We start from the raw sequence: 27,741 nt of genomic DNA on the forward strand, positions 1-27,741 counted from the left end.
CATCTTCTCACTCAGATACGGAAATGACAGGGACTCAAATCAGAGCAGAAGAAGAGGAAAGCAGAGACAAAATTTTCAGTCCTGCTTTAAATAAATAAACACGCCCAGATGACTAGCAGGCATATGGCTTTTGTCTCTGCTTTTGTTTGCTAAAGCTGGGTCATGGAACAGAGCGGATTCTTGCTGTCACCTGAATATCTCTCGCTGGCACCACCAGCCACACCCAGCTTCACTGATGGGTTTATGGTGTCTGTCTGAACAAATATTAGGGAAAAAAATCGTGCATGTGTGTACAGTACAGTACAAAAGTCTTTGGCAGTCACAGAAAATGTTTAAATGACCTTCATGTTGGTGTAAAAGTGTGATATGTCTAAGTGTGTTACATTAGCCATTTTCAAAATGTCTTCTAAAATTATCACAGTATTTGCGGCGACCATCCAATACATCCATGTTTTTCCATTCGACTACTACCCCACCTTGTTTGGCTAATCAATACCCCATTGAGTTATTTCACAAATCCAGTTAATTAATTAATTCTGCTGGTGGAGAATTTTAACTAATACCTAAATTGGCTGAGGTGCTCCTGCAGAGAGGTTTGGGAACCAAAGCGGTGTTTGTCTTGTCATTCAGAAAGGTATCACTTCTTTTTGGAAAACAGACAAAATTCTTATTTTGTTATTGTGTTACAGTTAATTTGCATATGTTACATATATGTATATAATGTAAAATATGTAATTTAGTTTTTTGTTTCAGGTTCACAAAGAGTTTGTAAATAACATGGAAAATACTACAGTGGAAAGTCTAATACAGAAGCTGGCAGAGAGCAAAGGAACTGGTAAAGACAGACCTGGTAAGGCTGAGAGTTTTATTTATATGCTGTGAACACTGTTGTAAAAATGTATTGCCTTTGGTTTCAGTACATGTGCACTGTGAACCTTTGTTGCAGCACCGTCTTCTTTGGTGATACACTTGAAAAGAACTTAAAGAACTTAAAAAAAAACACACACACACACATTGAACTGCTGTGTCTCAAAATATCTTACAAAGTTAAACACTCACGAAAGCTTGAGTTTCCTTGATTACTGTAGCATAGCATAGTTTACACAAGAGTAATTGTTGAGCCATGACCCTATAAAAGCCAGTTCTGACCGCTTAGTCTACAAGTTAAGTAAAGCTGCGCTGCTTGTCACATGCTAACTGGAATGTCAAGGCTGCCTGCATTTTCAGGAGATTAAATCTATTGGCACTGATAGGTTCTCTGAGTCCTAATTACCTCTCTCTCTTCTATTCTCTCTCTCTCTCTCTCCCCTTCTTGTTCTCTCTGTCCTTATGTGAATGCTCCTTCTGCATGTTCTTATTACATCGTCCTTAGAATCTGTCTATGCAAAATATTTTGATACATTTTATAAACTGCTTAAATTAATAAATTACTTTATTTCCAATCCTTCATTTGTGGTTTTCTAATAGATGATAATGTAATTCCACTATTAATAGAATATTATTAATTGAGTCTACACAGAAGTTGAATATGACTTAGTTACTTGGTGCTAATATCCTGTCAGTTTTGAAGGTGTGGGGGCGGGGGGGGGGGGGGGGGGGGGATTTGTAACCTGTCAGTTTGGTATCACTACACTTCACTGCCCCTTTTATTGGCATTACATCATTTATGGATATTGAGCATCCGTACACTTAAATCAAATGCCCGTCTTTCTGTCTTCTGGCTAGGAGGACCAATATAGTATTTCACCAGCATTTGTTTTCCGTTGCTAATGTAACATAAAGGCATCTCTCTGTTGTGTTTGGGCAGAGGTGGGAGTTGACCTTTTATGTCTCGACTGCATCTATGCATCAGGAGTGATCATTTGTTTTGACAGCAGAATTAATTGAGGCTAAAACAGTCCAAATTCCGCCTGCATCAAGCTGTTCATTAGAAATTGCACTCCTGCCTCAGAGCTGTCAGAATAAATAACCAGTTTCTCGTTGATTGGATAGTGGGGCAATGGTCGGTCCAGTGATTTTGAGAGAGAGGTTGAGTAAACTTTCTGCTGCGGAAACAATTTCTGAAGTGACACACTGCCGGGGGTGGGGGCAGGGGGGTCAGAGTGTGCACCGATATCCAGCTGAGCTCCGTCAGCTGGCTTTGGTCCAGGCACGCAAACCCTCTGCCGGCCCCAGTACCATGTGAAGCATATTCAATTTAAAAAAAATAAAAAAAAAATAAGGAAAGAAAAAATCCTCCTTTCATGCATGAGTTCATGCCTCCTACAAAAAACAGAAACATTTTCCTTTGTATAAACCAAGTCGTCTGTCTGTTTGTGAAACCTTTAAACAATGCCTAATGCTTCCCTGATTTAGGTAAGGCCGCCGTTTTTGTTTGGATGTTGTTGTGTACCTAAATGTTGTCTGATGTGGCAGAATGGCCCTGTTATCTAAGTTTGATTTTGTTGTTTTGACATATTCAGCTGTAATGGAAGAAACATGTTAGCGCTGTTATAAAATGACTGTGTTTTCCGTACAAAATTTGGAGAAGAATCATTGTTTGGTAAAACAGTCATTTCAGTTTATAATCTCCAGCTTGCTCTTGTAATGATTTTTAGTTTTCTGTTTCTGAGTGAGTATTAAAATCTATTATCAATTGAAGACACTTAAAAATGTCAACATTTGTCGTGACTTGATTTACATGCATCGACATTAGTACAGCTTGCAGATCCACCTGCTGTTAACTTCAACTGTAAGCGTTTGGGGATAGTACTCTTCCTGTGAATTCATCACAGAGATAGGAATAGCATTTAGTTTTTGTTTGGACTAAGTGCATTAACAGGTGTGGAGCAGCACAGCAGAGTCTGATATTGCAGAACAGAGTAAATTGGTTATTCACTTTGCCTCATGCATTTCTCTTGTGGTTTCATTTCTGGTATCTCACAGTACACAATCCACTGGTCCTGTCCTGCCCCTTACTGCACTTCTCAAGGGAAACTATATTGAACCGCTGCTATATTTGGCTTCAGTATCATTTAGTTTGTTTGTTTGTGTTTTCAGGTCAAGGCGTTCTGCTTTGTAAAATACTGCTCCAGGCTGTGCTGTGGTCTGGTACTAAGCACTACTTTCATTTTCTAGATATGCATTTGCTTTTGCTCTGATACATCGAAGAGCAAAAGATTAATAGTACGCATTCTCATGTAATTAGTGCAAATGAATCGCATGTGAATTTTCGTTCTAAATAATTCTTATCGTTTATATAGAACTAAAATTCTTTATTCAGGTTCTTGTGATGTGAATAAAATGTACAATTACATACAACTTCATATCTTACGTATGTGTAATGCACATTAATGTTAATAGGGCATGAAATTTGTTTTCTAATACTAAATTCATCGATGTGTTATACTTACATTTAGGCCATGGTAAATATATAACAACAAAAAAATGTCAGTTTGTGCTGGTTGGGGTGGGGGGGGACATGTATATATTACATTGTGGGGACCAAATGTGGTTGAAAACTTATTTTCACCATGTGTGGACGTTTTTTCTGGTCCTCATGAAGGGAAACTTATTTTTATAAAAATCTGTTACTGCAATCAAAACACAAAAATACCCAAATACTTTATTTGGTTTGGGCTGGGTAGGGTTTACGGTTGTCATTGTTGGGATTAGGTTTTTGCCCATAGAAATGAAGACAGTCCCCGCTAAGATATAGATATACCTTGTGTGTGTGCTTGCGTGTGCTCTGTTGTCTGTCTTGTTTTGAAATGTCAGGGATGTTCCATCCTCACAGAGACTGCATTATTCACGAGGTCTCTGCAGCATTTACGGTCAGCAGAGCCGTCATTAGTGGCAAAGCTAGCAGAATCCATGCATCCGCCCATCATACAACCACCACATTAATATTCGTCAGTGTAAACCCTGACGTGATTTATTTCCTACTGTATTTTTTTTTTTTTTTTTTTTAAAGAAACATTCGGGCCTAACGGTAGTTGACTGTTCCATGTGGAATGGAGAAGGGCATCTGTATTTCTTGGTGTCTTTTGCATTACTGAATTATGATTGCTTTAGTAAAGCATGCACCCTTTTAGAGATTATCACAGCCACACAGCTACATGTTGGTCTGTGTCACATTTTTCGGTGAACTTCAGGCTTAATTGTTTGTTAATTTCCTGTGACATGATGTTCTGTACGCACATGTGCTTGGTGAAGTCTTATTTATGTTAATCTGAATAGAGCAACAGTGATTTTCCAGTGCTGTTTAAAGCACTTCTTGGGTTCCTGTGTGTGATTTACTCTTGTATTATTATAATTTGTTGTGAAGTTTTGAGCTGTGATAGATTTTTTTTTTTTTATGAATTTTTATGCACTGAATAATTTATTGTTCCTCGCAACCCCCTCCCCCCCCCCCACATTAGGACCCATTGAGTTTGAAGAGTGCAACATTTCAATTGCCACTGAAGGTTGGTATCGCCACATTAGTAGTGACAATCCAAAACCAATTGTAATTTGTTATGTACAGTTATTCATTATATGTTATGATATATATTTTATATTATGCAAAATGTAATCTTTTCGCCATATTACAAATCGTTAATAATGTTTGCAATATTATACATAAAACGGTGTTTGTCAAAGGATTCACACACAGTACTGTTTAAATAAGTAGGTTATTATGGGAAGGTTTGAGGGAACGGAAAATAGTAGAACTCTTTACAATCTTCCGTTTCTTAAATGAAATATATATTTGACTTTATTTCAAGTTAAAATCTAGGTTTTGTACTTTCTCTCTAGGAACCAAACCACGGAAGAGGAAAACGTTTGCAATACCAGGACGCAGGAAAGACAAGGACACTGATTCAACGTAATTAATTTTTTTAGCAATTTTTAAAAATGTAGCTATTCAAGTATTTATTTGTCTCTATGTAATGGATAATTTGTGTACCTTGTTCTCAGGATAACAAAACATCATGAATCAGTAATTAGGGATATTTAGCTACTATGTTTTTTATTTATACTTCTACCACTTTTAGCTTATTTAAGGTGAGTTAGATTTCTCTCATTGGGGTGAAAAAGGAAATATATTCAATACGATTATATAAAATTTAGAATAGAGCTTATATCTTTTTTCTTCCTTAGGGAATCTGCAGAAGCAGAATCTGTGAGTAGATCTATTTACTCTAATGTGTTTGATAGAAATTGTCTGAAATTTGGGGGAGGGGAAGTGATTATTTTCAAGATGACTATGAAATGTGTGTTTCTGGGATTTCTCTTCTTTTTTTGATCCATTAACTCCCAGTCAGAGTTATTTTTTATCATGACAAAAACTTGTTTTCATTTTGTACTTCCTCTCCATTTGTCTTTTTGTCTCTGTTTATCTATGTGCTGTATTAATATTATTGAAGACAACATCCAATGGTGCCCCCCCGGGCAGTTATGGGACAATAGACTTGCAGAATGCTGTAAGTGAACTGCTACAAACCTGATTCATTTCCACACCTAAATGGTGTTTCTTTCGAGTTCCTGCTCGAAAACCGTGGACATGTAAGCTTAAACAAATCTGGTTGGATGAATTGTTTTGAAACTTGTTTAAAATGAGTAGTTTTCCATTTGGCACAATTGTATTTTGATTTGATTTTGTTTTCTGCTGTTTCATGTAGAATGTCCTGGTTGATGACGAAGGATTCTGCATTCGGCCCGAAGTGAATGAGAATGATATCCTAACACATGGTGTTTTGGCAGTGACTTTATTATATTATATACATATAATATAATACATATATATACATAATTCCATTTCTACGCTTTGAGAAGGCATTCAATTTTAATTATAAATCATTCCAGTCTTTTCTCCTGTTAGTTCATGAATACTGTATACGTTTATAATTATGAAACTGGTTGATTTAATTATTGATAAATAACACGAAAGAGATTTCCTTAATTCCTTCAAAACATGCCAAAGAGAATTCCTTTTACTCATCGAGTGACTCCGATGATGAGGATGAGCCTAGGAAGTTTCACGTAGCGATCAAACCCGTACAGCCCAACAATGGAAACCATCAAACACGCTGTTCTATAGATGAGCTGAAGGCCTCCATTGGGAATATCACACTGTCCCCCTCTGCATCGGTATGTAGAGGTTTGGTTTTGTGTGTGTGTGTGTATGTATATATATATATATATATATATATATATATATATATATATATATATATATATATATATATATATATACATACATGCATGCATATATATATATATATATATATATAATATGGTGTGTGTGAGTGAGAGAGACGTATCCCATTCAAGTTTTATATGTATGTGTATATATATACACACACACACACACACACACGCATACAGATGCTCCTCTGCTTACGAATAAGATTGAAATGTTCGTAAGTTGTTATTCAACATTATTTTAAGGGTATACGCAAGTATAAAGAACTAGGATGCTGGAAGTACATACGCTGCAGCACGGTGGGAGTAGCGGCCAGAAGTTGTACTACCTGGAATTAGCATGCAGAAAAAAAAATTGATGTTGCGGACCGGAAACGAGAGCCCAATGAACACAATTTGGACTTACAATCGTCTTAGTTCGTATGTCATAAATTGAAAGCTTGTAAGTAGAGGAGTGTCAGTATATGTATATGTGTGTGTGTGTGTGTTTATAAATATATACATATATATATATATATATATATGTATATGTGTATATATATATATACACACAATATGGTATTAAGTACTTTTTTATTTTACATAAATCAAGCTCTCATGGTCTTTGGTCATTGCCATTTAAACGAGCTGTTAAATGTAAGTTTCCTGACGATATATCATCCTGGGTATTTCAGGAAGACCCAGTTACATGGTGCTTAAATGGCAGGCTTCACTCCATTACTCTTTCTGCAGTGAGCTCTAAGCTGCATATCTCAAGCTCATCTGTAATGGATCATTGCTTGTTTGAGCCACTTGATTATATTAGTTTATATTCACGTCCCCTTGGCCTGACTGTTGGTGCATGAACACCCTCCCTTTAAGGTTTCTTCCTGACTTCGGTCTGGCATACTATGGAGAAGGAACACTAGGTGGCAACGGTAACTAAGAGATAGGTGGCTGTGGTCTTTGAAATTGGATAGGCAGTTAACAACTGTGACTTGTTCCCTGTGGAAATCAAAGCCCATAATGTTAACTATTGCCTAATTATTCCCTCGCATTATTATTACAATTTGCTGACTAATTGTGAAATGCAGAGTAGGGGGAAAAAAACTTCTTGCTATTTCTTATTTACATCTCCACAACAGTAGTAAGCAAGTACAAATAGCGTCCTCCCCCAGATCTTATTTTGGGTGATCTGAATGTTTGAATTAATTGTCTTATAATATGGTCATACAAAAAATTAGCAATATCAACAGGTTTCTGCTAACCGCAGTTATTACCAACCAAAGCAGTTAGATAAAAAATTTCAGTATGGGGATGATTTAGCTACTTAAGAACAGCGATCATATCCAGAATTTCGTTGATGTAGGTAGTTGTAATTGTTGCAATTGTTATGGTGCTAATTTGAATTTCAAAATAGCTAAGTATTTATCATGGTACTATGTAACCATCGGTGTTGCACAAATTTGATTAGTGTGGACATCTCCGTATAGCTATTTCATTGTAAGTTCATGGCGTGCAGTAAAGTGTGAAATGTTCCTAGTCCTCTTTGTGTGAAGGGGAGAGAAAACGCATCCTTGCAGGCTGTGGAATCCTGCTTTAATTAGGTTTCTCCCGGGGCAGTGAAAGGAGTTCAAGACTACAGTTGATAAAGTGACACTAAACGCTAAAGGAAATGTTCATAGGTGCCTTTCCTACTGCGTTGCAACGTAGCTAAGTGGATTAGGCAGGATGAATGTTCTCTATGTATTAAACACAAAACATTGGTTCCAGATGTATGTGCAGTTGGCAAATATTTCATGTTTACAACATGAAATATCACAATGATGTATTATGTAAAGAGTAGAGACTGAACACCTATTTCTACTCCGCTGTGGCTGTTGTACATAAATTAAGTCATGTATTGTTTTGACCACATAGTTAAGTTTTCAGCTTTTTTTATTCAGTGTTTAATAGTCCCCAGAGTCTCCAAATAGCTGATTTTAAATGAATCGGACTACATGTAGCTGTATTAAGCAATTTGTGTGCTTCAGCAATACATGTGTAATGCTTCTGTTTCGGCTTGTTTTTAAAACATTTTAATTTTCTGACAATAAAATTTTGAAAGTTTATTCAGCTTACTGAAATTTATAGTCTATGGAGTACTTGCATATTTTAAACAAATGTTATTTTGTTATTAAACTTTTAAACTCGTGTTGCAAAATGTTTCTGATGCACTTCTTCAGCCCAGTGATAGTTGGCAGTTTCTAATGTAATATTTGAAATCTATGCTTTTCATTCATTCATAGTATTTTTTGGCATTCTGATCATGTTTGTTGACTTTATTTATTTTGATATTTGTGAGATACACAGAACTGATTTTCTTCTAAAATTTAGTTTTATGTTGACAAATGTGTTAAATGTACTCCAGTTAGAAGTGTAGGTGATGACAAACGCTACATCATCTGGTGTAAATTATTATGATTTTTTTTTTGACGTATTCTCCAACTCCCCTATGCGGAATTATTTATTAAAATAACAGTGGAAATCGGCTGTGTGGCCAGAAAACAGTAATTGAACCCATTCGCCTCTCAGTGCCTGTGGGATCAACTGTAGTTTTATAGGTCTCTAGTGGTTTAACGGTTTAACTATATTTCCTATACTTTTTTGAAAGGCCTTATTAAAATTGATGCACAAAGTTTCCATTCAAGTCTACAGGAGTACATTTCTCATGTGCAGTGTTGTGTCTGTAGTGATTTACAGCTTGGTCATTGCTAGTTATGGAAGTGTTTTCTGTGATTATGACTGATGGTTGTACAAGGTTAAATGCTGTCTTTGGTCTTATGGCATTTTTCACTCTAGATTTAATGTCTGGAATGTATTTTTCAAGTATTCAGATAAATGTCATTCTAACGCTCCTAAGGAAATTGCCTCCCCGAAGGGAATAGTGATATTCATATATATTTCAAAATTGTACCTATAAATTATTCGGCTTATATCAAATATGAACTATATCTAAGGATATTCAGATATATGCTTTTATGTAGCCGTAGTTATTTTTTCTTATGGGTTTAATCAAACACTAACTGACAATATCATGCTCAGGTCCACACTGATGCCAAACTGGTGTGGAGTAGATTCTGCTACACGACTGAGACCAATTAATGGGTGTGGCACTCATTCCTACCTCCCATGAACCTTCCAATCCAAATCCAGGTCACTGAGGACGGCACCTCTACTGTATGTCTCAGCCACTGAAGAGTGTGCTGCAGTTCAGCCTTGTGTTCTCTGTGCTTATTAGTACAGGCCAGACAACAAGCCTGCAGTTCCATTGTCCCTCTGTGTTCTGTTATAAAGTATGACCAGTATTATTGTAACTATTTCCGAGTCCTTTGTATCTTTATCTTTATAGACTCCCTCTTGAGAGAGTGGACTCTCTGAAGGCTTTGTCTTTTAACATATATTGAACTTGTTAGCTGGTTTTTTTTTTCTTTGCAATGAGTTTCTGTTGTTTGGAATCTGCCAAGATCACCGTGTTGATGATTTATTAAAGAAATGCTTTGTGTTTTGATGTTTGTCATGTGAATTGACATGTGATTAATATCAACTTTTTTTTTTCCAGAGTCAGATGAGAAGAAACCAATCTAGTGAGTAAATCTTTAATGTAAAATTTGATAAAAATGACCTCTCAACATCTGTTTTGCTTAAAAATGGCAAATTTCGTCCTTTTCCAGGCTTTAATTGTGTTCCGTAAACATAAAGTTTGGAATTTATCTTACATCGATAGTATGATTTTGTATTTCTATTGAAAAATAAATTTTTAATGATAATTTTAATGGAAAAAGTAGTCACACATACCTTTTGTGAGAGTCTTTTAGGAATTAAGTGCCATTAGAATGTATTTTAAAAATCTGTTTCAAGTTTCATGACAACTTTCTGACGGAGGCTTCAGTATAGTGTTCATTTGAAAATATTTTGATAATTAGTTCCTGTTTGTTTTTTATTATTAAATATATGCACGGTAACATGGTGCAAGTCTATAAGAGTGGAACATACTCAGAATCACAGTAAAGTCTTTCAGGGCAGTATTCACATGCATCAATAGCCATAGAGTCGCAGGTTTCAGGTAAGTAGCTAGACTGCAGCTGGTTTCTTCCTATGGATTTGGGCAACAGAGCAGGGGTGCATGTTACTGGAATATTTCCTTGCAATTTTCCCCTAGTAACTTACACATTTAAACCTCCACTGCCATCTTAACTGCATGGTACAGGCAAGACTAGGAATAAGCCGTGAAACACAAACCAATTGATCTCTTAAAAAGATGCCTAACCAAATGTTTAAAGTGCTTATACAGTATTTCTTGGTGATCATATTTTTGGGCCCAGAGAGCAAGTAAAGGCAGCACAGTGGTTTAGTGAAGATCACTGTTGTCTCACACCTAAAGGATTGTGGGTTTGAATTCCCCATTTTATATGTAGAGTTTACTTGTTCTCTGGGTCACTTCCACAGCCCAAAGGTGTGTGTGTGTGTGTGTGTGTGTGTGTGTGTGTGTGTGTGTGTGTGTGTGTGTGTGCGCGCGCGCGCGCGCATTCGCTGCGTGCTTGTGTGCGTGTGTGTGCAGGGTGTAACTCAGCCCTTGTGCTCTGTGCTTCCTGGGATGGGCCAATTTAAGGCCTCTTCCTTACAAGACATTAAACATTAACATAGAGGAAATATTAAATACATATGCCTTCCTTGTTCTCTGTGCCTACCCACAGCTCCCCAGTATTAGTTTAAGATTAGTTCAGCAATGTGAATGATTGTCTGTTGCAGCAAAGCAAAACAAAACAAACGTGATTAAAGTTGCATGCATACAGCTTGTGGAAACTAGACAAAGTTTATTATGAAGCAAATATTTTATTTGATTGCCTTGCTTGCTATGTTGCTCATACGTGGTGCAGTGTCATTCTGCAGTCCTTTGCAGATTTGTTTGTGTGTGTTGTAGCTTATTATGGTAGCCTCTGTGCCGTCTGCTGTGGGGTCATTGGGTAACACAGGTTACAACAGATAATTTTGCTCTTTCTAAAACTATATATATATATATATATATATATATATATATATATATATATATATATATATATATATATTCCACTTAAACTAGAAATTCTGTTCTGTTCAGACAAAAAATATTCACCCCTAATTTAATACACTACTTACAGCTCTTAAGAACTGCCAATTTGCCAAATGCATTTTGTATCATTTGTGAAAAGCCTCACATATGATTTGCTAATGGTAGATGGTAGGATCCTGTTTACTGTCCTCACAGCTTTGCTCGGATGACACAACGCATCTTGCTGATGGAAACTTTTGGAAACATTTTTCAGTCTCCCTTCAGCTAAAACTCTGGCACTTGGTCTTATGCAGTAAAACTGGCATGTTGTAGATAAATAATTTCTCCATTGTTTTAGACAGGCAGCCATATGTTTCTCTGTTTTATTGTCTTGAATTGGCACCAGTGCTAGAGAAAAAATGTATGGCCTGCTATTCCAGATCTTCACAGACGTTTCTTGTTCCATTTATCAATGAAATCCAGCTGGCTTCTCCTTTATCATCCTGTTAAAAGAAAATTTTCGTTTTCTCCATCCTTTTTGGTGGCGTGGCTAAGTTCTCACTATGTAAATTGTGTATTCCTTTTAAAAAAGCACATTATTTGGACTGGAACATGCTAGTTAAACATGCATTGCCATTTACATGTTACATTCTGTCTGATATAGGTGATGAGCTGGCAAAATCCCGGGTGCAGACGTCTTGCAATGAGTAAGTGACTCAGAGGGCTATTACTCTGCAAAAAGATTCATCCATGTTAATAAGCTCAAATCTGTCACAGTTGTCGCTTTGTTGATTGCAGTCCAGTACAAATAGCCGACTCCATTGGCCTTATTCAGATTTCTCTATAACCTTATCTGGTATACCGTTAGATACTTTTCACGTTGATTTTCTTTTTTGGGTTTTACTTACTGGGCGGCATTGTTATAAGATCTCATGTTGAGCACTTTGTACTGTATTATTGACAGTTACTGTTATAAATGAATATGTGTTGCGTGTTGATATAGACATTTATTGCTGGTATTCCTATAATGTATTGATTTGGTGATCTGGCTCATTTTTTTACCTTTTTGTAAGTTGTCTCATCTGTTTCCAGTCTTTTATAAACTGTAGAAGTTGTCACGTAAAATAAGTATGCTTCTTCTGGAAAATGAGCAGTACAGATTGGATATTTCAAGATACACCCTTGAGGTTAAATTTAAATGCCATTAGATCCAGCTGTATTTTTATAGAAAATTAACTTTCTGTGTGTGGAGCAGTGCAAATGTGAGCCAGGGCATCACTACTGAGATACTTCTTGTTGTTTGCGTAAAATCATGCTACTGTAACATAATTTATCTAAGAGTTTGCCTTAGCGTGTTTCAAATTAATTTATACGGGTACAAGTCAAGTAATCTCTTCATTTCAGTGTAGATTAAATCTTGAAATAAGATCATTATTCATCAGAAGCCAATTTAAAATACTTCGTTGGTTTGTACTTCTGCTGATCTTATCCAGTTATGCTGTAATCGGTTATGAATTGTCTGTATGCTTTATAAAGATGAGATGTAAGCTGTTTGACTTGCATCCCAATGAGATTTAATGTTTCTGCAGCAGCAGACTAGTCAGCAATGATCTCCTTTCCCTGGACCCCTTCGGCCCGCCTCTGGCGGTCACCTCGGTGTCCTCGTCCACAGGTAAATCCTGCCTGTCGCTAACAATCTCACCGTGGCTTTGTATGTATTTTCAGCTTTGAACTCCTGGATGATTTTTAAACAAAGGAAAATGTCAACAAAATGTAAACTATTGTTTTAACAGCTGTAAAGCAAAATTTATTAATGTCTGATGTCTTTATCCAAGTGTGTGTGTGTGTGTGTGTGTGTGTGTGTGTGTGTGTGTGTGTGTGTGTGTGTGTGTGTTTTCGGCCTATTGAAACTCCACACCATTTCGCTCACACCTCCTACCTTCATTATCCTGCACTCCTTTGAGTTCCCCTGCTTGCTTTATGAAATGTTTTGCTTGTCCAGCAGTGACTCCTCTGTCTCTGAGGTCACAAAGAAGGTGTCTTTTAAACCTGACACACCGAATACCTTGTCCTGTACATACCTGTGAAGGTATCCACGACTCGCATCCAGGTTACGTTCTAGAAGGGAGAACATAAGTCAATCTGTATGTGTCGTGATAATTATAGAGGAAAGGTCAAATATACTGTACAACATGATGTACAGTGAATTACATGTGTGCTTTTTTCTTAGTAACGATAAATGGGAAAAAGCACATGAACACAAAAACAATAAAAAGTACATATCTATAATTTTGGTGTGTGTGTATGTATGTATATATACACCAATTATTTATTAAAGCTCTTCTGGAACCTTGGATCTATGTATGACTGGAGGTTACTCAATAGGATGTAAGTCGATGGATACCTGTACAGGTATATGTGCTTTCCCATACATTTTTAAACATTTTCATATACAGTTTAAGACACTGGCAGTTTCAGCTGCCAGCATTAAATGTATAACATTTTTATTCATTGTTTAATTCTGCCAATACTACAATATGAGAAACCACTCTTTCAGTTGTGTTTAGTATGCATTTGGCAGTCTACAGATGTGAGTACTACAGTGTGGGTGCTCTCTTGCTCTTTGGTTCCTGTTTAAGTAGAAATATTGAACACTTGTTTAATTATATTGGCAGTAACCATGACTAGGCTTAGTCTGAATCCATAGTTAATTAATGGGCATTTAATGTAAAAACAATATAATGCCAGTAAGAGAAATACAATTGAGCACTGTCAGTATGCTGTGTAAATATTCATGGTATAGTGTTTGAGGAAAATAATAACAATTTGTGTTACTGAAGGAACTGCCAATAATAATTTCAACAGTTTGGTTTATTGAAAGTAGTTTGTATTTTCTTGTTTGTTACAAAGCATTAACATCCTTCTTGCATTCTTTTGACTGGATTCCTTTTTATTATTCCATCTTCTTTCCAAATTAAAGAGTGTGAAGTTTGTCCTACTAGTGATCCAGGTAAAGCAAGCTCTTCAAGCAATAACTGTTAATGCTCAATAATAATAATAATGATATCATTAATAATTATTATAATAAATGATGATGATGATGATGGCAGATGCACTGAAACCACATTGTCTACCAAATTATCTTAATAATATTTATTTATTAATTATTAATACTTATTATTCTATTATTCAATGCATACAATTGAACCATTTCAAACTGACTTATTTTCTCATACTTGTTTACAAAATCTCCTACAGTGAAGGTTTCTGTTTCATCATGCTTATAGCTCCTGCACTGTACTTATACTTTTCTTTTTTCCTTGAGTATTTCCGAGCATGAAATGTTATATATGTTTCACAGAGTTGTTCACAAAAACATTGTTTCCAGTGTGAATAATAAAAGATGTTTTTCAGACGTCTAATTTTTATATATATTGTAGTGAAGAAAAGTACATGGTAACTACATTTGAAAATGTAGTTTCTGTTATTATAAAAACACAGTCCTCCTTTCACCATACGCACGTTTCCTCTTGAATATTAAACCAGTACAAGGGGGTTTGATTTATTATTTTTAAATTACATGTTGTGATCCTGTTCTGGGTAATAATCAAGACACTTTTGTTTGTATTTATTTGTTTGTTTGTTTCGTTTTATTTGAACTTTATTTTGATTGTGTTCCCCCCCCCCTACTTTTTCTCTGCTTAAATTAAATGAATAACCTGACATCATCCTCAGACCATTAGCCTTTTTGTTTAATTTTCCACTAGCCTGTTTGCCCTTAGTTTACAGCATTCTGAGGAATATACACATGGTTATACTCAGTGCACGTTTGTCATTTCTGGTGTGTTTGTCTCATCTGATGTCTTTTCACACTGTACTGCTCTGGACTTCCATCCCCTTCTCTAGCCAAGAAAATGTTACATAAAGAAGGCCCGCCTTTCTCAGCCGCTTCCAGTCCTTCACCTTGGCCTTTAAACCAAACTCTTCTGGGACTAAACCCACTAGTACACACTAAAAGCCCCTCCCCCGTGCAGCTTGACATGGTGGACCCTGCTAAGATGGCATCCGAGAGCATGGACATCTTTTCCTCCGTCTCCTGGTCCCAAAGCCAGTGGATAGCTTTCGATGATGAATTCGCACCCTGCAGGCGGCCAAGCTCCACCACAAGGGACCCAAGCAGACTACCACTGCGGACACCAGCAAAGTCCATCAAGTTCTTCTCGGACGACCCGAGCGACCCTTACAATAGCATTATGGGTGGCTCCGGTTCCCTTTTTGAGGAGCCCCAGAGCACCCTAAAGCTCTCTCCAAATTCGGGGGATGAAACCTTCACACCCTCTGCTATCCAAATGCACCATGGTAACGAGAAGCATGTTGTGTATGGCTGTAGCATGGTATTGATGGCTTTGTTTTGGTTTTGCATCTTCATAAACCTTAAGACTAGTAACTTTTACAATATTTTTGATATTGTATATGTCAGTACCTTGCTAATCAAATTTTTATTACTTTTTTTAGAATGTTATTTATTTTTACATTTTGCTTTTTAGTTTGTAGTTTTGTGGGTTTTTGTTGCGTATGTGTTATTTTCTTTGCATTTTTTGAGTTGTTTTGTTTGCTGTGCTTCTATATTTTCAATGGACTGGAGCCTGTCAAAGTAGTGGTTGAATGTCTGGAGGTCGGTCTCATAACACTTTTATTGTAGAGTTGCAAACCCTTTACATGCTAATTGATTTATTTCAAACTACAGAAGTATTGTGTGCTCGTGGGTGAAGTGACTTCAGCCTTTGCTTATTGCTCATTCGTGAGCCCTCCATGTATTCATCTCTTGATTGTTTCCTTGCAGCACTGCCTCTTCAAACAAGGCCCACGACGCCATTAGCTCCAGGCACCTTAGTGCCTCCACCACGACCATCCTCCAGACCAAAGCTTCCAACAGGCAAACTCGCAGGCATCAATGAAATTGTAATTTTCGCAAGCAGAACTGTACAAGGGCACATGTTACACACACTGTGGTTTAAAAGGGGAGTCCTTGGTTCTCGGTTAATGGAGGGATCATCTTTGTATTCTCCACTAATAGGTCAGACCTTTTAGCCCTCCAAAGATCTCCAATGCAAGCCCTCCTCCGACTGCACCCCTGGCCCGCGCGGAAAGCTCATCCTCCCTGTCCTCCAACACCTCTCTGAGTGCCGGCAACACCCCAACAGTAGGTGGGTGTCAAGTGACATGAACGTCATCTGTGCGTCCATTCAGCCGTGGCCTTCACACTGTGGTCTAGCTGTTTCACCCATCGGTTGTTACATTATTATTATAAAAACAACCATGCATTTATGAACACATACTCTGCAACACTTAACCATGTCGTAATGTGTGAGAATGCAGAAAATGGAATGTGTTGTAATCATAAATATCTTGACCTGGTGTTTTACATGTGAGCTTCACTCTGTTATTTATATACGCGTAAGTCTAAGTTGGTAGAGTCCCGTAAATGACTAAAAGATGTTTATAATCAGCCAAGGGATATCTCATCAATCTTTAAAGCATCCGCAGTGAATGATATATCGTGGTGTGTGGGTCAGCAGGTTAGAATACTGTGCCTGTGAGTTGAGGTTCAAACCCCTGGGTCACTGTAGAACTGGGCCCTTTTTAACCCCCTATTACCCCAGGGACTATCTGACCGTTTTCCCAATTTTACGTCACTTTAGAAAAAAAACATCTGCTGTAAAATATGTAATTAATTACATTTAATGCCGTGTGGATTATTTGTAATTGTCAGTTATGACCAATGACAAAAGAGCGTTTGGTATTACAGTGGGATTTCCCTTAAATCAGTCTCGATGTAACTCTGAGCAGGTGTTAAATCAGACCTGCGTTGTTATGTTTGTTACCCAGTAGCATTTGAATAAAACCTGGAGATCAGCAGTAACCCTCCTGCTTACAAGGGCGGCATAGTAACCAGCAAACAAGATTTTCAAAAGGAGACGATGCCACTTTTAGCTCTATAAGCCAGATTAAACTGAGGACATTGAAATGTGTAAAAACGACTTTTAATTGCATCTATGAGAGCTATCTATATGCGTATGCTAATTCAAGTACAAGACATTGAAAACAATTGGTAGCAGGCGTGGTGTAATTATCAGTATTTTTATTTTTATTAAATGTTGTTCACAATATATGTCCACTTACCTTACGTACCATTTTCATTGAGTTTACAAAATAAATGTGATCCTATCATGTAACCCCTCTCATGGGACTGAAAAATCCCTTTGGCTGGCAGTCATTATTGGCAGAATCCATCTGATTTGAGACTGAAAATCTTTGCCACCAACTGTGTGTCCTACTGCCCAAGTGGCCTGCTTGACAATGTCTTAATTTCCCTAATTTGGCCCCTGTTTCGATGTGAAAGATGAGGATGTGTTCATTGGGAAACTGCCCACCTTTGAAAAGCGGTGTGACGCTCCATCAGGTAGAGTGACGGTGGACTGGCCACCCGCTGTGTGCCGTCTTACTAACACATTTCAGTCTGCCTGCAGGGTCATGGCTTTGCTGTGCTAAGTTTATGTTTTTCCCCCTAAACACAATTATGTTCGGAAAGGAATTAATTTATTTTTATTTAAAAGCCAAGAAACATCTTCAGTTTGCTCTGAAAAAACAAGTTCGAAATTGGTTTCATCTCTGTAACAAGACGCAATATTGGCGTTTTTGAAATAACTTTATATTAATGTGAATATAGCTTAATTTACTACACTTCTCTACTGTTTATGCAGAACAGGTTGTTAGTAAGGGAAAGACAAATATACTGTTTTTACAAATTGTATGGTGCTTCTTCAGATGTAGCCTAACTACACATACAGCATGTTATGTCACTACAGAGCAATCTGATGTGTCATATAACAAATTCTAAAAATATTTTAACTTGTTTGCACTGTGATATAATTGAATCAAAGTGCTCTTCTATGCACGGAATAGTAATACTTTGTCTAACGCATGAAATAACTACTATGTGCATTTTTATAATCTGCTGTTATTAACAGTATAATTATTGTCTCCCTATACTACCTTTTTTCACATACGTTACAGTTGCTACAGCAAATATTGTTCCTGGAATCTTGATTGTTAAGTCAAAATGCATTAGTTAATTCCTAAACAAAATAGCTGAAAGTATATGCTAAATATGGTCCCATACACTTGTCTATAGTACATAAACTTTATTAACATTTTTTTTGTCCCTCCCATCTCCTATAGGAACCTCTCGAGGCCCTAGTCCAGTCACTTTGGCCTCCCAGGACTCGATACCTGTCGCTGTGGCCTTTACAGAATCCGTTAACGCCTACTTCAAAGGCGCCGACCCAACAAAGTGAGTTTCATGTGACTTCTCGCGATTCCTAGTACAAGGTCCTGAAAGGGAAGTTTCAGACCATTAGGTTCTAACCCGGTGTTTCGCAGCATTAAGTGAGGCCTTACTGGAACCTCTGTGCTGGGAAGTTAATGCTGCAGTCATATGGCGCAGTCTGCGCTCAATCTGTCGCATGTCGTCCTGCTTTGAGAAGCGGGTGTTTTGAGGGTCTTCTGTACAGCACATGGAAACATTGACATTCTTCCCTTGGCGACATTCTTTCAAATTCAATAACTCTCTTTGGGAACTGAGAAACATGTGCAATAAAACACACAAGCATTTATTAGTCAAGTTGCTTTAATATAAAATTGTTTTACTGGGAATTGCATAATGGAATACTGTACGATCTTGTTTTAAAAGCTACCAGTTCACATGTGCACAGAGACATGTGTCCAAAGCTTTGCTGACTTTTTTATATGTATATGTAGATATTTACATTTTATTATTTTAAAATAAGCATATAATTATACTCTACTCACTTTTCTCAGTTCTGAGAGCAAATACATCCATCCATTTTTCAATGGTCAAACCGCTTATCCTACTGGGTCATGGGGGGTCCGGAGCCTATCCCAGAAGCAATGGGCATGAGGCAGGGAATACCCAGGAAGGGGGGCCAGCCCATCGCAGGGCACACTCACACACCATTCACCCACACACGCACTCCTGCGGGCAATTTAGCAACTCCAATTAGCCTCAGCATGTCTTTGGACTGTGGGGGGAAACCGGAGTACCCGGAGGAAAGCCCACAACGACATGGGGAGAACATGCAAACTCCACACACATGTAACCCAGGCGGAGACTTGAACCCGGGTCCCAGAGGTGTGAGGCAACAGTGCTAACCACTGCACCACCATGCTGCCCCAGAGCAAATACATATCTGGTTATTTGTCCAGGACTATAAATCTGAACGCCGAGCAGTAATGCTTCCTGCCGTTTCAATTTTGATAAAAGATTTGTGGATATGGCATGTTTCACTGTGTTTCAGATATTGTGAAAGCATTCTTGTTTAGATTTTCGGTGTAGGCACATTGAAGGGTACTTACATTTTTATTTTTTATTTCCTCTCTTAAGGTGCATTGTGAAAATCACAGGAGATGTGACTCTCTCCTTCCCAAGTGGAATCATAAAAATCTTCACCAGCAACCCTTCTCCTGCAGTCTTGAGCTTTAAGCTGAAGAACACCGTCAAGCTAGAGCAGATCTTGCCTAATCAGCAGATCCTCTACAGGTTTCTATATAGGTTTTTACATATAACTAGACTAAGCTGTATTTATTTTTAAGATTTGTATTTTAAAAAAAAACATTTATCCAAGCTTTTACTCCTTTACATGTAACATGAAATTTCCTGTTGAAATAGTTACGCAGTACTGATACATCCCACTTTGGATATCAAAGTCAAACATCAATATTCCCACTAAATGCCCTGTCAAAGTTATATTTTTCACATTTTATGTTCAAATCCGGCTTTTACCAGTGACATCCTTTGACATCAAACAATGATTGCTTATGATATACATGTGGAAAAAGACAGATTATTTTTGTCTTATGGACCAGCTTTATTAAGGGAAAAAAAAATCAAAAAACACATTTCTGGTACCAACGTAATATAAAATATAATCTTCACCAGCACTTCATTCTGCTCTGGAACTAACACAATAAAGTGAAACAACAGAGATGAAATTCAGAAAACCCTCCCATTAGCCAGCACATTTGCTTCTTCTTCACTTCCACGATTGTGTGTCTGTGTTTCTTATTTGGTCGCCTTTCAGTGCTTGTGAAACATGCCATCTAGCATATCTGGTTGCTATACTCATGTTTCATAACAAAAACCTTGTTTAAAAAGAGCGGCATTTTGATAAACCAACAATATGCCTTATAACAATCTCTTTATGTCTTGTGACTGTAGATCATTGTGCGGTGGAAAGTATCTTTTTCTGGATTTATTTTTCTTTTCCCAGCATGTTTAAATGAATAAACCCCCTTTCCCCCGTCCCACTGCAAAAGCTCCTTGATCCGTAAAGTGACACAGTTTTATCTTTGTAAATATTTTAAAAATCCAGTGATCCCTCGCAAAGTGACTCCGGCTCTAAGGATTTCTGGCTGAACATGCAAAATCTCACTGCCTACCTCAGGAAATTGTCAGAGCAAAACCCTGCTGCCTCCTACTATAATGTGGACATCTTAAAATACCAGGTCAGTCCCTTCCTATATAGCACTTTTGAATTACTCTTGTTTGTACTACACGGATGTTGTTTTTTTTTTTTTGGAAATTACACAAGTACTGTATGCTGGTTTTCTTCATGCTACAGTTAACATCCCTCACCAATGATTTATTTACAAAAACATGCAGAGAAACGATTCCTACTTCTTCTAAACCTATACAAAATCTGATTGGAAATGACAGGTATCATTGCTTCAGTTTTACTTGATTAAATGGTCATGATTGGTGCAAATTTGGGCTACCACACTGTTTGTGTGTGTCGAGTGTCATTCAGTGGACCAGCGTTTTGTTGGGTTTGTGTCTGATTTTACGGCCACTTTTGTCTGGTTAGGTCCTGGCTTACAGCACACCTGATTATTGCATACACAGTCAATGTATATTGTAAATGGTATCTGGTTTCCATTTCTGTGTGGTAGTGAGAGCCTTTGTGAAAACTGCATTTGTATGAGGTTTATCTTGTCATTATGTAGGTTGTCTCAAATGGAATCCAGTCCACTCCACTGAATCTGGCTGTGTACTGGAAATGCAGTCCCACCAGCACAGACCTACGAGTTGATTACAAATACAACCCAGAGTCCATGCTTAGCCCAAGCCCCCTAACCAACGTCCAGGTGCTGGTACCTGTGGACGGAGGAGTGACCAACATGCAGTCCCTTCCTGTTGCCATTTGGTAGGTGTTTAACACAACTGGTTTATTACTTTGTAAACAATCAGCATATTTGTATTATATGTCCCTTCACCGTAATGTTGGACTATATGATAATTTATCATGACCGGATGCAATTGTGTCCATGGTAAAGTTTACAGAGTTATCACAAGAATTGTGATACATCCCTACTTAAAACTATAACGACAGAACAAACCGGCAGGTGCCCATCACGCAATGCTTTGGTGTTTAGAGGTTGCAACAGTACTAAGACAAAAACTGGCCGGTGTGGAACAGCAGTTTCAGCCAAGTCAGCGCTGTCTATAAATCTCACTTTTTTTGTCAATATGTTACTGGATCTCAACTTAGTGTTTAGATCTTGAACTCAAAACTTTATGTTTTCTAACCAGGTTTCTAAAAAAATGTTAACTTTATATACCATCATACTCCTAACAATGTTTCACTTGTGTTATGTGGTAAACAACCAGGGTCTTTGCAGGGCATTATAAAGTCTTAAAATGTCTTAAGACATTTTAACCAATTAAGGTTTAGCCAATGTAAGTCATAAACACTTACAGTGGTCCCCCATTATCTGTGGTTTCAATTACCTGTGGTCCAAAAATATTAAATGGAAAATTCCAGAAATAATTTTAAATCACGTGCCATTCTGAGTACCGTAATGAAATCTCGCACTGTCCCGCACAGGACATTAATCATCCCTTTGACCAGCGTATCCACACTGTATACACTACCCACCCATTAGGATGTCCCTTATACAGGCTAAAAAAATTTATTTTTACAAACTTTTGCTCCCTAAAATGATACTCTACCACAGCACAAAAATTCCTGTAAATTGTTATTCAATGTCGATGTAAGCGTTTTATTTTTTTTTTTTCTTGCTGGTTCCAATAATGTTTTCATGATACACTCTGACGTAAACATGGTCTACACCAGGGGTGCCCAATACGTCGATCGCGATCTACTGGTCGATCGCAAAGGTTGTGTGGGTAGATCGTCTAGCATAAAAAAAAATAGAGAATGGATGACGCGTTCAACCACGCCAGCTGATGCAAATCTCTGACAAGCTAAATGTCAATCTTTCAAATGTGTATAAAAAGTAGAAATCACCTTTTTTTAATATATGTTAATAATTACTATAGATTAATAAAGTATTGTAATTTAGAAAGATGTAAATATATGATGCTAAATGTAAATGTATGTGTTCTACAACAGGAATGCAGAGCAAAGCAAATCCTTATGGAAGTTAAATGACATCTCAGAGAAGTCAGAGAATGAAGGTAAATATACATAAATTCCAGTATGAGAAATCCAAGGATAGCTCATTGTTCTAGTGACACTTATTTTAATTACCAATGTGTTGCAAGTTTGATGAATTCAAGATTAAACTGGAGAATTTTGAATGCCTTTAACTGTTTAATGTAATGTTTAAGGTTCCTTTCACTTTACTTAAAAATGTCATGTATGTAAGTTGTCAGTAATAAGGGAGCTTTTGTTTGTGTCTAGGTTCAGGATCCCTCAGGGCCAAATTTGACCTCTCGGAAGGACCATCCAATCCCGCCACCCTTGCAGTGCAGTTTCTGAGTGAAGGGAGCACTCTTTCTGGAGTCGATTTAGAGCTCGTTGGAACTGGCTACAGACTTTCCCTAACTAAAAAGAGGTTTGCTACAGGTAAGATCTGAGTTCCTTTTTGGTGCAACTTTAATAGGAATAATATGTGAAACACTACAAAATGGTGCCACCATCCAGCCTCGAGTACTTCCCGTATGTCTGACATTGCCTCAATTATATGTCGCTTTAGACAAAAGAGCTCAATAGCATATATGTAATGTAATTGCAATAGTGTGTGTTAACTGAATAAGGTGTTTACCAAAGGTAAGTTTACCAAATTGTATTTGGTATGATGGTCTGATTTACTATACTTTATATTTCATTTTAGGACGGTATATGGCAGATTGCTGATGCTGAAGAATAGCTTGGCCCAAGAAGCACAATTTAATTATCGAAGATGTATTTTCAGCATTTTATTAATTGGTCTTTTTGTCCTATTTATAGAGCAAATCTGAAGGTTTTTGTAATGCCTTTTTTCTTGACATTGTTGGACCATCTTGGCATAAAATGAAATGCACCTTTTTCAAGAAATATTTTTACTACATGAAAATTAGCACTGAATCTTCAACACTGTTAAAAAGAATGAACTTGGGCTGTCAGGAAATTATAACATTTATATTATAACACTTTGATTTATTCAGACTTTTATAAAGTCAGAACTGTAGAGACATATGCATAGATAACAATATGTGTAGAATAGGTGCAGTATATCAGACTGCTAAAACTATAAATCTGCACTAACAATCTTTCCTGTATCTCAGACTTATTTACTGCATTAATGCAATTGCAGCTCTCACAGTGATAATAAATGATAATTAACAGATGAAATTTTGGCAGTTGAAATGAAGAGAAGGCATTCATTTTCACCTTCCCGTGTTTCCACCATGGTCTTTAATAACGACATTGACCCGGGTGGCGGAATGTTCCCATGGCAGCCGAGAATATATCAAAATGTGATTTATACCACATATTTTCTTAGTCATGTGCAATGATTCAAAGATAAGCTTTCACAAATTGATAATGCTTAGACATGAAACGAGTACATCCGAAACCCTGTCCAGGAATATGGCTAGATGGATAGACAAATGCATCTGTGGCACTTATAAACCTGCTGTCATTTGTTCGTACAACAAGACAATAGTGCCTCTTTATACAAATATATAATAATCAAAATGTTACTTTTTTCTCTTTTTGCTTATATTGTATACTTTGTAGCACAGTATAAGAACACTTTGTGCCTATCATGAATACTATGCTAATTGGATGATTAAGGGAAATGCAGCAGACTTGTGATTAGATTTTTTTCAACATTTGAAACTTTCCAAAGCTTTTTGACATTTAGCATGTCTTCCAAAGTCATCACAGACATGGGCAAAATGTTTCTGTATTTGTTTTGTTATTTAATGTCATGTGCACCATTAATACAAACTGTTTCTTATTTTCGTTAATTCTTCCAAACTGTTTTGAATTGGAATCAAATGCGGACTTGATTTGGAAAAATGTTATCCGATTCTTCAGTTTCTCCCTGCCAAAATGTAAACCTATCTTCACTTATGCTTATGAGTAAGATATGCTTATAAGTGTGTGTAAAGGCCTATGGAGTTATGTCCATCAGTCTAGAGTCCCATGTAAAATACGTACTGCTCTGTGAGGAACCACAGTCAGTAGCCTGTTAGACGTCGGCTCATTAGGAACCGAGTCGTTTGTTTCGGTGGGGGAGGTGCAGCACCATATCAGGCTACACAGCGCAGATTTAAGCATCCAAGAAATATAAATTTACTGGAACTTAGTATACAGTCTTTAATCACTAATACACTACAATTAAAATCACTAAGTTAGTACTGTACCTGCAATGAAATAAATGAATGTAACTGTAATTTATTGTATAATTACTCCATTAAAAAACTAAATATAAAAGCAAAACAACATACAAACATCAAAAATAAAAAGTAGATTTACCAAACATTTCTTTGCAGCACATTATAAAGATGCAACTACTGGTTGGAAAAACATCCAGGTATAATTAAATAGGAGTACCTCCTTATGCAGTTAGTACAATAGTTTCTGTATTCCATTGTAACTCAGCCTTATACATATCAAAATCTTGTAGCACTGCCAAATGGAGTCTTAAGACAACAAGTGCTGAATGTATAGAGTTGCACAAACATCATTTGCCTCCCTGCCCACAGTTGGTTTCAGATTTAGTGACATTTGTAATCAAGGGCAATAAACAATTGCTTTCAGCTGAGTATGTCTTTGAAAGCCACTGAGAAAGTGATTGCTTTTTATAACTATTTGTGCAGTAACCTTTTTTGTGTCTTGCTAAACATTTTTAGTAAGTTAACTTGTGAGGGGGTTACTTCCCCCCTTTTTAACAAAAAAAAAATGTCTACTGAACTTCCGGTGCTTGCCTTCTTTGACCGAATGCAATGATATAAAAAATTTGTTGCCTTATCCAATTATAGACCACCTTTGGAAGGGCTAGATTTTTTGGTTACTGATGGGAAAATCACATTTTCTATGTACTTGTATCTAAGAGAAGTATAATTATGTCCACATATAGTCTTTTATTTTGAAATTTTCAAGGTGAGCTTTCAGCTGCCTCCTTATTTCTCTCCTTTTATACTTGCCCATGTTTTTAATGAGGATAGTATGTGGGTCTTCTGGCCACAACAAATACCTCTTATTGCACAGTGCTTAAAAGTCCCTTGTGGCTATTTGTGATCAACTGTTTCCTAAACTGTGCTGTCCACAATGCATGTAGCCTATTAAGAACTTTGGGCTTGTCTGTGAAGTCAGTATGAAGGATGTTTTAAATTGCAAATGAAGAATCTTTTCTATGCTCATAAGGAAAGACACAAACAGTAGCCAATATGTCAGTCAAATGACTCTGTCAGTTTTAGCAGAAGTAATTCTGTGGTTATAGATGGAGTCAATACAATCAGTCTTTGTCCCGTAGGACAGTGTTACCCAACCCGGTCCTCAGAGACCAGCCAGTTCATGTTTTTGCTCCCTCCCAGATTCCTGCCAGATGCTCCACATTTTTGCTCCCTCCATGCTCAAGGGAGCAAAAACCTGACCTGTTTAGGGGTCCAGAGGACGGAGTTGGGAAACACTGCCGTAGGAGATTGCTGTGTTGTTCTTGTTTCTGTTTTCAGGCTCTTACAAGCATGGGGTTGAAGTACAGGTCTACAGAAACTGAATATATATGTTATGTATATTTAGCAAGCTGGCTCTTGCTTCTTTACACAGAAATCTCTCTACGTGCTGCCTTGTAACATCTGTAAAATTCCAACACATTTGGAGCTGTTATCTCCAGTTTGTATGTCAACGTTGTCAGAAAAGAAAGTTAAAAAATTGTATATATAAATGAATGAATGAAATGAATTGTAAATTTTATCTCTGCTATGTCTGTCTTCACTTTATAACTCAATGTGCCTGTGATAAATGTTATATATAAAATATATAATATACCAATATAAAATTACAACCAATTGTGGTGTTTTGTGTTTAATTCACTTCCAACTTGTCTGTTTTTTTAGTATTATTATTGCTGTTTCTGTGGTGTAATCCAACACTTTTTTAAGACAAAATGCAAATCTGATCAAAATTTCCAGTGCAACAATGAATTATGGCTGCGTAATGTCTCCTTATCAGACTCAATCTGCTGGCCTGCAAACTTGCATTAAATGGATAGTCTAAAGCCATGCAGTTTAAAAACAAATGAAATGACGAAGGAAAATAAATCCTCTGTTTCTGACTAGGCAATGTCATGCAGATTAACCTTCTAAAGTTATCAGATGGAAAAATACTGGGAGGTTTTCTTGGGTGATGGCGGAGTGGGGGGGGGGGGGGGTGAGGTTGGACATTTGGTTCTGGAGAGAGAAGCATCTGGTCTCCTACAGAGGGCAGCATATGACACCTCCAAACATTATGTTTAAGGAAAACTACAGTTGTATGATTAGTTTTTTTTTTTTTTTTTTTTACATGACAAAGTGCTTTTACATATATCATTGCCACCTCCAATATATTTTCAAACCTCTACTGTCTGAAATTACTGTATTTCATGTTTTGTAAAATGATTTTATATATGCTGAACCTGAAACAGATGAATAAAGTTCAGATGAATAAAGTTACACTAAATGGCAGTAACAGCTAAATACAGAAAGCAATTAAAGCAGGTTAGTCTGTACAGTCTCTGCTAACAATCTGCAATTTCCTCTTGTATCAGATTATGCATGCTGTATTTTTTCATTGGTTGTGGATTGTTTGTGAATATCAAATTTGAAGTCTTTCCTCACATTTTGAATATGATTTGTATAGTTTGTTGGGTAGGCTAAAGGATTTCATTTTCTTAAGCCATTCAAGTTCAAGTTTGGTTTCATCTGACTTCAGCAGGGTGTTAGATCACTTAGGTCCATTGGTTGAATAGTCCATCTGGGATTTGATGCTTATATTTAATAACCACTTTCCCACATCCTTTCAACATGAGCAACTTTCATCTGAATATTATTCACGATTATCTTGGGATCCGAACATTCCATCTTTCAATTACTTTCTCAAAGTATATACACGCACACCTAATTTTAATTTAAAAATGAAAATGTTTTGTGGTTTGATTCTTCAAAGATGACATAA

The 27,741-nt window shown here is 37.0% G+C and overlaps 1 protein-coding gene across 4 annotated transcripts in view; it reads left to right on the forward strand.

Annotated features, from left to right (window-relative positions):
* The window catches only part of fcho2 (FCH and mu domain containing endocytic adaptor 2), a 50,757-nt gene extending 24,160 nt beyond the window's left edge, over nucleotides 1–26,597 (forward strand). Inside the window, exons 8-29 of one of the 4 annotated variants that reach the window (XM_049021479.1) lie at nucleotides 754–850; nucleotides 4,401–4,445; nucleotides 4,777–4,846; nucleotides 5,122–5,143; nucleotides 5,388–5,444; nucleotides 5,643–5,697; nucleotides 5,936–6,111; nucleotides 9,746–9,770; nucleotides 11,880–11,922; nucleotides 12,805–12,887; nucleotides 14,196–14,225; nucleotides 15,122–15,574; nucleotides 16,059–16,177; nucleotides 16,293–16,422; nucleotides 17,619–17,678; nucleotides 18,458–18,569; nucleotides 19,680–19,835; nucleotides 20,668–20,800; nucleotides 21,299–21,498; nucleotides 22,708–22,772; nucleotides 22,999–23,163; nucleotides 23,432–26,597. In XM_049021479.1, coding sequence (XP_048877436.1) covers nucleotides 754–850; nucleotides 4,401–4,445; nucleotides 4,777–4,846; nucleotides 5,122–5,143; nucleotides 5,388–5,444; nucleotides 5,643–5,697; nucleotides 5,936–6,111; nucleotides 9,746–9,770; nucleotides 11,880–11,922; nucleotides 12,805–12,887; nucleotides 14,196–14,225; nucleotides 15,122–15,574; nucleotides 16,059–16,177; nucleotides 16,293–16,422; nucleotides 17,619–17,678; nucleotides 18,458–18,569; nucleotides 19,680–19,835; nucleotides 20,668–20,800; nucleotides 21,299–21,498; nucleotides 22,708–22,772; nucleotides 22,999–23,163; nucleotides 23,432–23,454 — 2,319 coding nt within the window. In that variant the 3' untranslated portion in view covers nucleotides 23,455–26,597. The remainder of the gene's footprint in view (nucleotides 1–753; nucleotides 851–4,400; nucleotides 4,446–4,776; nucleotides 4,847–5,121; nucleotides 5,144–5,387; nucleotides 5,445–5,642; nucleotides 5,698–5,935; nucleotides 6,112–9,745; nucleotides 9,771–11,879; nucleotides 11,923–12,804; nucleotides 12,888–14,195; nucleotides 14,226–15,121; nucleotides 15,575–16,058; nucleotides 16,178–16,292; nucleotides 16,423–17,618; nucleotides 17,679–18,457; nucleotides 18,570–19,679; nucleotides 19,836–20,667; nucleotides 20,801–21,298; nucleotides 21,499–22,707; nucleotides 22,773–22,998; nucleotides 23,164–23,431) is intronic. The other 3 variants (XM_049021481.1, XM_049021482.1, XM_049021483.1) reach the window with 3 other exon arrangements.
* The last annotated feature ends 1,144 nt before the right edge of the window (nucleotides 26,598–27,741 follow it).

This window comes from Brienomyrus brachyistius, chromosome 7 (genome assembly GCF_023856365.1).
Source record: "Brienomyrus brachyistius isolate T26 chromosome 7, BBRACH_0.4, whole genome shotgun sequence".
Classification (NCBI taxonomy): domain Eukaryota; kingdom Metazoa; phylum Chordata; class Actinopteri; order Osteoglossiformes; family Mormyridae; genus Brienomyrus; species Brienomyrus brachyistius.